General features: G+C 49.7%; 1 protein-coding gene across 3 annotated transcripts; it reads right to left on the bottom strand.

Moving 5' to 3' along the window:
* Positions 1-1259: 1259 nt before the first annotated feature.
* Positions 1260-9875, bottom strand: PHETA1 (PH domain containing endocytic trafficking adaptor 1). Of its 3 annotated transcripts, none has more exons than XR_012654752.1 (3): positions 5372-6257; positions 3533-3794; positions 1260-3018 (listed from the first exon to the last, which is right to left on the bottom strand). XR_012654752.1 is itself a non-coding variant. In XM_075060129.1 (3 exons), exon 2 carries the CDS (start codon positions 6244-6246, stop codon positions 5395-5397), a length of 852 nt encoding a protein of 283 aa, XP_074916230.1. In that variant the 5' UTR covers positions 6247-6257; positions 9745-9875; the 3' UTR covers positions 1260-3794; positions 5372-5394. The 3 variants fall into 3 exon arrangements, 2 of the variants coding, with proteins under 2 accessions (XP_074916230.1, XP_074916229.1); XM_075060129.1 differs by adding an exon at positions 9745-9875 and having other exon boundaries at positions 1260-3794; XM_075060128.1 differs by lacking the exon at positions 3533-3794 and having other exon boundaries at positions 1260-2720.
* Positions 9876-10634: the final 759 nt, after the last annotated feature.

Here is a 10634-nt window from a genome sequence, read left to right as displayed (position 1 = left end):
GGAAGCCAGCTTGTGGTGGGCATTTTTTTTTAAAATGACTTGACTTCTGAGACTGTAAAGTTATAGGGCATGGTCCCTGAGGGCTAGTGATTTGCACAATTCTGCTTTGGGTTACAATTCTGAACGAAGTAAGGGCCTCATGGAAATATCTGATTTAGTCTTGGATGACTGAAGAAAAATAAACTCAGCAGCGTGTTTGCAGACAATCCATCTTCCCTCGGCTGACACGTCTGCTGTTGCCCAAGCTGGCAATTCTTGGAATGATTTTATATGTGCAAGTACTACATGCAAAATCCCTATGAATAGTTCCACTTCCCACACTTTCCAAAAAAAAAAAAAATCCCCCCTTTGGAGATTTATGATCTCAGCTCTACATTGATATTCATAGCTTGCAAAAAAGTATGAATTTTGGTCTGACTTGCAATTTTCCATTATTTTAGTTTAAAAAAAAAAAATATTCTTCTTTCATCATAGACACGAGAGAGCTTCCACCGAGAGATGACAGGTACTTTACAGAGCAAGGGCTGGAAGCAGTTTGTGATCAGTTTATCTTTGTGGATTTCCCAGTACTAAACTAGCGGTTATCAAATGGAAAACAAACCCTTGGTGCCTCGCAGTTCTGTAGCATTTGGATCTCCCAGCATTTTCCAGGCTGTAAGGAGTGGATTTCAAACTCTAACCTCAGCAGATTCTTTAATTATTCCATTAGGTCTAAACCCTCCCTCCCCCTGTAACATTCTACTTGGATTTGCTTCCCCCTAGGCCCAGCATGATAAATAGACCTTTGACCGAGTTCAGAGTAAGTCTGTGTGACAGTATTTACAGAAGCAGAACAGCTCCCACACTAGCAGCAGCTTTGGTCCTGACACTTTCACTATTAAAAGCATGCGCCTCTACTACTTGAGCTCAACAGTAATTCCATGCCCTGGGAGAAGGCGTAAACTCTTGTCCTGTAGTGGGAGGGAGTACACAGTCCCACACTCTGCCGGAGTGGGTTACACATGATAGTGTTCTCATGACCTGTTGTGTAAAATTGTTAGGGGTTAAACCTTAGTATAACTAAAGTCAATGTCAAAACTCCCAGTGCCTGGGGTGGGACCAGGATCTGGAACTAAAACATGCAGCGTGTTTAGACTAACAAGTCAAAGCTTGAACACATGTAGAAAGCTCAACCAAGCAGCATTTCTAAAATAACTTTGAGTAAGGAAGTAAATACATTCTGGGAGAGGGAACATGTACATGTCCCTTCTGAAAGAAAATTAATGGCAGCTAAACTTTTAATGACATTTCTTTGCAAAATGTTACTCTTGCAAGTTACAAAACAGCTCTCCCTTTGGAATAAAAACACACAGTCTTTGACAGTCAGCCACTAACATAAATAAGGATACCAGAAAATTAAAATTAAGGTACAATAACATGAAACATAAAATGGAAAGGTCATGCATGCATACATATAAAATGAAACACAATCCAGCTGGAGAATGAGGAGGAGATAATCCACTAAACCATGGCTGGGTTGTCTCAGTGTTTATAAAATGTGTGTAAGATAAGAGTTACGCGCGTGCACACATACAGAGCTTTAAGACAGCCCATGAATCATTCAACGCCTCGCTGATGGTATCATTCTCTGACGTGTTCTTGTTCAATACGCAAGAGAATTCCCCTCCTCCCCCCCAGTGTTTCAGGGACACTTCCCCTTAAAGACAACTGACAGTGGGATGCTGACAGCTTAACACATTCAGAGGTTTGGATGCCTGTAGCACTCAGCAGTTTCTGCCTAGCCATGTATTTACTCCACGTACAGTGAAAAAAAAAATCCCAGAATTTTCATTCCCTGCCAGCGTTACTCCAAGGCAGTCAAATGTCATAGGAGTTCGATTCCATGCAGTATTTTCCAGTACGCAGAAGCCTTTGGCAACTGAGCTGGGCTGTAATGCTGGAATGATCACGTGTTCCTTAAAACCCTTGCCCCGTCTAAAGGCGAGCTCACCTCTTACACTACAATATGTGCATCTGCCAGGCCAAATTCATCCTGGAGGTAACTCCACTGACTTCCCTGGCGTTACTGCAGGGATGAAGTTGCCCCCATGAGTTTAAGGGCTCCTAATGAGCACAGGCTGTACACACGATGCCAACCACTGTAGATTGCGAAATTATCCAAGTTAAGCTTTTCTGCAGTTCTACCAGGTTGCTCTAGGTAACGTGAAAGAATTTCACTCCTGCTGTGTAAAGTTAGTTGTGATTTGCTGTCCAGATGCAATTGTCAAGTCCTCAGAAACCCCATTTATCTAGTGCAAGAGTCTGGCTCCTCTCTTCTCCATTTTTAATGTCCCTGGAAACTGAGAACATTTGGAAGAGGCAGATTTCCCACAAAGCAGTTTGTGCTGGAGTAGTCGAAGTTGTCAGCACAGAGACTGACACAACCAGGGTTGATTTTTCTGACCTATTTCCCCAAGGTCAGCCTGGCTTCCCTCCCCATGAATAAGGTATTTTCCATTGCACTCACCTACCTAACTGCAGTCAAAGACAGTGTGGTCAAAAGCAGATCTCAGCCAGCGTTGCTTGCTGGGATTGTCAATGGATTCCTCGTGGGGGTCGATTCTGTGCCCAGGAGAATTCAGTGTTAAGTACAGTAGGGCATGTGTCACGGGTAAGGCAAGCATACAAATGCTAGCATCCTCCCCTGGGAGAACAGATTTAAAATGTACCCACATGACAGACTGGAGAGGAAAAAAATATTTTTTAAAGAAAGATCTTATAAATAACTTTTCAGTATTACAAATAAATACACACACACACACACAGAGCAGTGAATCTGTGGCATGTTATACAGTACATACAAGGAACACAAAACAAGGTGCATGGAAATGACCTCAGACCTTATGCTCAGGGAGGCCATTTTCTATTTAGGCAGTCTTAGGAGTGTGAAATATTCCCAAGAACTGGACATCACTCAACGAGCCAGGAGTTGCAATAATATATGCATCTCTTCAATGCAGATGTTGTCCTACAATGGAACTGACACGAGAGAGTAAAACTTAAAATATTTCAGCAATAAAAAATGTTAAAAAAGGAACCACCACAAGCCTTCAGTTCCTCACTGTGCTAAAATGCACCAGATTTTTCAGTTCTTTGCAAGCTAAATTTATATCCATGAGCAAGTGCCTTTCTGGGTACTGAATCACTGAGCTGCTGTGCATTTCCTCTATAAATTACAGAAGCTGATTTGAAATTAGCTTGGAAAGGTGAACATTTCCATTGAAATTCGTGTTGCGCTTCCCTTGCCGTAGCCCTGCAGTGTTCATTGCTACAACCCCTTCAGACACAACCAGACACTTCTTATTAATACTCATTCTATTACCATAGTGCCTAGGAATCCTAGTCCTGGACGAAGACCCCACTGTTAGTAGGAAGTCTGCTTTACACGGTCATATGTAAAAAACAGAGCAACCCATGCTCTGCCCAAGCACTGTGGTTGTGCTCCAAACAGAAGCCCCGGTGCTGCAGCCATTTATGCCTGAAAATAACTCACTTCACGGAAGTCTTCCCATGTAACTCTCGGGGTAGGACGTTCAGCAATCGCTAAGGATCTGATTCGGTCACGGATTCCATGACTTCAAGGGAATCTCTAGGACATCGTTGGGTTCAGCTCACCACAGCGGCAGGGCTGGAGCAGCAGTCAGCCCCCGCTGTAGGGGCAACAGCTTCAGGCCTGGGTGAGCTCCTGGCACTGCAGCCCCCAGGACCACAGCAACAGCTGCCAGAGCAGGAGCAGCTAGGTGAAGACCTTTTTCCTGAAGGGAAAAAACAAACTCCTGTTCTAGCAAAGCACCTTCTCTCCTGGCTGTGTTGCCTGATCTAGTTTCAAGAAGGAAAACCATCCTTCTTTAAGGAACAAATGCTTTTATCCAGCTCAGCTGATTTTCACCTGGAAAACCAAGAAACTGTGGCGTTGTTTGACCTTCTTTCTGCCCAGACCAAAAATGTTAAATCCTGAACACCACAGACCTAGAACAAATATTCACACCAAGGCTTGTGCTGCTCTTTGGCCTAGACAAGTGGTTTTCAACCTTTTTTCATTTGCGGACCCCTAAAAAATCGATGTCTGGGCATCCAGATGCTTTTGGAAATCTTTGGGGGTCGGCAGCACAGACCACAGGTTGAAAACCACTGTTCTATGGTAATGACACCTTTTCCGGACCCCTTAGACACAGTCTGTGAGCTCCCCAGGCTCTGCCGGCCACAGGCTGAAAACCATGGTAATGACACCTTTCCCGGATAACTGGCCAAGAATGAGCTAGGCACAACCCAGGAACTAAGAATTACCCATCTATAATCCAGCCTGGATTGGTACCCAAACTAGTATTGCTAGGCCAAAGGAATTAATGCAGGCCCATATTTTTAAAGTTCTCGTACCATAAAACCAGGAGGGCTGGAAAGAATTATTTAGGCCAATGTTAACTGGGGTCCCAGCTTTCCGGTGGCATCATGGAAAGTGGCAACAGGTCACAAGGTATCAGAGTGTAAAAATCACAGCATCTCGGTCACTTTCTTGCTTCTCCTACTTCCACACTGATGTGATTTCAGCAGCTGCTGTCTCCAAAACTGAGAGGCTGAGAAATGCCCCCGGAAGCAGCGATTCTAGCTGCCCAGGTGCTCTAGCACATTCTTTTCTGACTCCAACAACTCACGGGATGTCAGACTCCAGAATAATTTCAGGAAGACCGTTACATAGAGTGACCATTTTTAAAGGGACAGTTCCTTTTTTGGGACTTTTTCTTACGTAGGTGCCTATTACCTCCCACCCTCTGTCCTGTTTTTTCACAGTTCCCATCTGGTCACCCTACCGTTACAGAGACAGTCTGCAAGCAACGACACACGCTTTGAGAGCCCCAAGCGTGTCCCTCCTGAGCTGTGGTGCTGGACCAGCAAGTGCCTGAGCCCCGTGTTAGTGCAGGAAATGACTTTCAATGATCGACACTGGCCTGAGGGGTTTGGACACAAAGCCACTTTGACTCAGAAGAGACCATTGTCTCCAAGGTGCCATGAAGTCCATTGCCAGCAACGGGCAGGTCAGGTACCTAAATCCAGAAGCAGACTTCAAAACCAACTGTCTCCACTTCCACATCAAAGCTGGTGCTGGCAATGGAAAGACAAGACTCAGCGACCCATGGGATCACTGCTGGAGCCGGGCATGCAACACTGGGCAGGCGAAGTTCCCAGCATGCAGGAGTTCCCCATCCTGCTGACAGATCGGCAGCATGAGACAGCGTCTCAGGCGGCATTCGCAGCCAGGCCAACTTCAGAGATGGCTTCGTGTTTCCAAATGAGCCCCACCCCCCGTCCCCTGGCCTCATCTCATTGCACTCACCCCTGCACCCACCAGAACCTCCGTCACAGTTTGTGGCTCTCCAGCCACTCTCTCCTCAGCTCAGTGATCTCTCTGCCATACCAGTCGTGGAGCTTAGAGAAACACAGCGTGCCTGGGCACACCGGGCTGTCTGCCACCAGGGCCCCGGGGCCACAGGTATTGCCAGATGATGCGCGTCTGCGAGGCGGCAAAGGAGGTGGCTTCACGCTTCCCTCGTGGCTGCCGCCTGCAGATGTCCTCATGGTCCTTGAGTCAGCAAGGCCCCCGAGGACATCCCCAGCTGGCAGGGTATCCACGCACTGAATGTTATTCCACACGGCACAGCCGTTCTCTTTCAGGGGGGCGCAAGGCAGCACCATGGGTCTCTCCCGGGGAGGTGGCAGCTCCAGAGCTGGAGACATGGTGTCCAAGCAGAGAGCCGACTTGGTTTTCCGGTAAATTGGTGACCTCCTTTGGATGCTTCGACTGTCAGCCAGGCCCTCCTGCTTCTCCTCCAGCTGCTTCTCCAGCTCCTTCACCACCAGCCGCAAGTAGTCAAAGCTGGCACGCGACAGGGACTTGACCCAGGACTCCATGGCAGCCTGGCTCTCAGCCGCCAAGATGTAGGTTCGCGACTTGGCGCAGTCAAACTTGATGGCAAAGGTGAACTCCTCGGTGGCCTCGCAGAGCTCCACCGTGCAGCCCTCCAAGATGATCACGCCCACCGGCTCCCGGCTCTCCCGCTCCTCGAAGTAGAAAAGCATGTTGCCCTTCAGCACGAACCAGCGGCGGTGGTAGGCCGTATTCCGCTCACCCTTCTTGAAGAGGAAGCCGGCATTGTCAGTGGGGGAGTCGCAGGTGGCATAGAATGCCAGGCTACGCTCGTTCAGCTTCATGGCCCCTAGGCCTAGAGGGGGAGAGAGATTCATATGGGATCAGGGGCAAGCATCTGCTGGGTTCTCTGAGCTACAAGCAAAGGCCAGGGAGGCCAGGCAGTCCCCTCCCAGGAGCTAGAGTGAGGTCCCTACTCAGAGTGTCCACGTGGGTACTGCCTGGAAATGGACAGCAGGTAGCAAACCCCTAACAGGGGCACCGGGGCAACCTGCTTGAATTAGCTGCTTGGGGAGCCCAGGGCCAGACTGCCTCTGGGAAGAGATGGGGTCATGGAGGCCTTAACTTATCAGAAAGAAAAGTGATTTTCTATGCTTGAGGGAGAGACCCTGCTCACTGCAACTGGCTTCTCCTTTCTTTGTCAACTCCCCTGCTTGCCATCCAGGTCACCTGGCCCTATTTCTGCTCCTGGCTGTTTGTCTTTCCAGGGAGAGCCCATTGGATCAGTTTCATTTTGCTTACTGTCAGTTTCCTTTCTGGTTCTTGGGCCCTTTGGGGGAGCAAAGAAGGGGAGGGGAACCACTGTTTAAAACAGGGGGCGGCAACCTTTCAGAAGAAGTGTGCTGAGTCTTCATTTATTCACTCTGATTTAAGGTTTTGCATGCTGGTAACACATTTTAACATTTTAGAAGGTCTCTTTCTATAAGTCTATAATATATAACTAAACTATTGTTGTATGTAAAGTAAATAAGGTTTTTAAAATGTTTAAGAAGCTTCATTTAAAATTAAATTAAAATGCAGAGCCCTCCCGGTGCGGCGGCCAGGACCCAGGCAGTGTGAGTGCCACTGAAAGTCAGCTCATGTGTCGCCTTTGGCGCACCTGCCATAGGTTGCCTACCCCTGGTTTAAAACATACTTTCAATTTAAAAGAGAGTTCTATTGATCTCTGCTTTTTGTTCAAAGCTGACTTTTACAAAGCCAACAATTTTCTGGGTGAATCTGATGCCCCTTTCCCTTTCCCCTCAGTGGGATCACGCCCAATCTAATGCTATTTAGGCATGGCTGAAGAGCCATTCCTAGATAGAGTACACTTCCCCCCCCACTCCCAAATGGACCTGAACAATGCAGTGTGCAGCTGGCTCAGCATTGCTAATTGGGTTCCTAGCACCAGTCTATTGCTGCCCTGATCAGCAGGGACCAGGAGTACTCAGGGTGCTGCAAACACTGCCGGCATTGGTTACTCCCCGTCAGCCATAGTCAGTTGCTTCAAGTCCTATCATTGCTAATCAGAGCATCCTAGAGGCTGCTGTTTTGCAAGCTGGGTGAAGTTAGGCCCTAGCATCTTATCTAGCCACCCAGCTGCCTGAGCACATTCACAGTTGCCGCAGACGTTGCTTGTTTACTGTCCTTGCTCCTCCTCTGTGGGGGAAGAACTGGGAGTCAGACGACACAGGTTCTTTTCCCACATCTACCACTAACAATGTGTGACTCGTGCTGTTCTGTACCCATGTCCCCACCTGGAAAACAAGGATTATGTCACCTACCCTGCACTGCAACTACCAGCCGTGAGTCAGGAAGAGTCATTCTGAGCAAGTGGGTGGTTCCGCTGATTTCACTGGGAACATGTCCATGCTTAAACCGTTAGTGTCTACTTAAGCACTTCACTGCAGCCAGAGCAATGCAAAGATGGAGGGTTGCCAGAGCTTCTATGATTCCAGTAGCCCCCAATGGCTGGCTGGCACAGAACGCCAAACAGCCCCCACCATCCCCACAATGGACTTGCCACTAGCCTCTGGAACAGCCCTTGCCAGGTGATTTCCTTTCTGTTTAGTGACTTGATTCTGATCAAGGAAGTAAATGGTCTTACAACCTTAGTTACCAACACCAGCTGTTGCTGGTGACCAAGCCACCAATGAGAGAGGTTTTCGTGCTGTTAGGCTGCTGTCCTTGTCCTCGGCAGCAGGCGTGGCACTTGCGGTGAGGCAAGGGCAGCATTTGTCCCCCAGATCTTGGTTTACCCCTGACTTTTAATAGGTCCATAGGCTCCATGCTCTCTTCCACTTCCCCCCACACCCAGCCTTTGCAGGGTGAAATAAAATCATGTATCATGTTGGGCATGCGGACATAAAACTTCTCCCCCATCCCCTCACAATTTTTCTGAAATGCAGCCTCTGTTCAGCGCCACAACAGCCACAGCCTATGGGGTCTATAAATATAACATCACTGCTAGCTTTTGCTTCCTTAAAACTACTGACAGCACCTCCAGCGCAAGGCACTCAAAACCTGGGAGGCTGATAACTATCAGTAACCATTTTACAGCTGGGGAAACCAGCACACAAAGATGAAGGTCCAAGTTTTCCAAAGCGGCCCATGAATTTTGGGTGTCCAGGCGGGAGCAGCTGGAGGTTGGCTTCTCCGAGGGCCTGAGCAACTGTGGCTCCAGTTAAAAAGCAATGGGCGCTACTGGTGCTCAGCAGACCGAAGCAGCAGATCGTAGTGTGTCAAATGTGGCACCCAAACTCAACACCCGGGGGTTTAGTGACTAGCCCCAAGGAAACACAGTGAGGCTGTTTCAGAACTGGGACTAGAATCCAAGAGTCCTGAGTTCCAGGCTTTTGTTCTGACCACTAGACAACACTCCTCCCTGAAAGACCATTGCTGTTTAACTCTAGTCCTAATCTAGTAATTTTTTTTAAACCTACGACCACAACAAAACACCTGGACACAGACAAGTGCTTTCAAAAATTAATTGGGCTTTTCCCCTGTTACCAGAAGGTTATTTTTATAATCACACAGGAGCCTCATCCTGTGTGGAAGCCATGTAGGAAATAACAGGGAATGTTGCAAGCTTCACAATTTCATCCATTTCATTCATGAAGTGACTTTTTTGTTTAACTTATTAAAAAGTGAATGTTTTATTCTGCAGCTAGCAGGAGGCCAGCCCACCTAGCATGACTAAGGGATGAAGAGTAAATACCAGTCTTTAACATAGCAGCAGACCATTCGCTCATTCTTGGGTTTGTAGCTGTATGAGGTGTTTTTTTTAAAGTGACACTGAGAAAGCCGGGTTGAGAGCAGCATCCAATGTGTCTTTCAGCAGGCTGTCTCCTGCATGTCAGCCCGGGGCCCTGCTTTCTGTGGACTCCTTGGGCTGTTCCCCCCGAGCCTGCTAGGCATGGGGCACGTTAGTAGCACCCCCCCCCCAGTGGCTTAGCTCGCCAGTGGGTGCTGGAGTCAGACACGAGTGGGGAAGGGGCTGCGCTCCAGGCCAGCCAGGGGGCGTGTCGCCTGCTGGGCCCCTGGCATGGTCAGCGCAGGGAGGCAGCCAGCTGGGATGCGGGGCAGGGGAACAACCTTGGTGGCACCCAACGCTGGAAACTGCGGGGCTCGAGCCCAACCCAGCAGGGCTGCGCCAGGCAGCTTCTCGGCGCGGGACCCCCGTGGCCTCCAGCCCCGCTCTAGCTCGGCCCAGAGACCGGCCCGTCCCCTGCAGCCTCCCGCCTCGCCGGCCTCTGCCCGCGCCCCGGCCCCGGCCAAGGTTCCATCCCGCCCCCCGCTCTTACTGCTGCGCGCCGCCGGCTGCGCCCCGCTCCTTTGTTCCCTCCGCGCCGCTCCTGCCTGCCCGGCCGGGGCTGACTCCTCCTCTGCGGGCTGTGGCTGCCGGCCACCGGCCGCTCTTAAAGAGCCAGCCCAGCCCTCGCACCCGCCTCCGAGCCAGCCCGGGGGGTGCAGAGCGCGGATGGGTGTGTCTACATGGCCACGGAAACCTGGACTCACACCGCTGGGAGCCCAACCCGCTACCGGGACCCTGACCTGCGGAGAATGGGGGCCAAGCCCCCTCATTGTAATGTGCAGTGTGGACGCAGCTCAAGCGCCAGAGCCCAGTCGGAAGGTCTGTGCAGCGAGGGAAGGGCCCTTAGCAAGGTGGGGAGACCAGGGGCCAGCCCTAAGCCCAGGTTGACCATGCGCTACCGACATACCCTAAGGCAGTGGTTCTCCACCAGGGGTATGTGGGTAAGCTGAGATCTTCCAGGGGGCACTCAAATCCTCTAAATCAGTGGGTCTCAACCTGCCAGTCGCAAACTCTGTGGGGGTTGCAGGATTGGTTTAGGGTGATTGCAAGTGCAGGGCCGGCATTAAGGGTGGCAAACTGGGCAATTGCCTGGGAGCTCGTTAAGCTAAGTTCGGTGGCTGGGGTTTAGACAAGGCTCACAAGTGAAACGCAGGCTCCAGTGTCCCACGGAAAGGTAAGTACAATATAGTCCAGTCGATTGATCTGATGATGATATGGTAGAAATGAGACCGGCAGCAGTTTTTCAGTAAGAGAGTGCTGTGCCACTTGTATTTTGATGTCTGATTTTGTAAGCAAGTCGTTTGTAAGTGAGGTGTAACTTAGGGGTGGGCAAGACAAATCAGCTTCCTGAACGGGGTACAGTCGTCTGGAAAGGTTGAG

The sequence above is a fragment of the Chelonoidis abingdonii genome, chromosome 22 (assembly GCF_003597395.2).
Source record: "Chelonoidis abingdonii isolate Lonesome George chromosome 22, CheloAbing_2.0, whole genome shotgun sequence".
Lineage (NCBI taxonomy): Eukaryota > Metazoa > Chordata > Testudines > Testudinidae > Chelonoidis > Chelonoidis abingdonii.
This window is presented reverse-complemented; position numbering and strand designations above follow the sequence as displayed.

Coding starts and splice junctions, on each gene's coding strand:
- PHETA1 (XM_075060129.1), bottom strand. CDS start 6,246: ATGAAGCTGAACGAGCGTAGCCTGGCATTCTATGCCACCTGCGACTCC.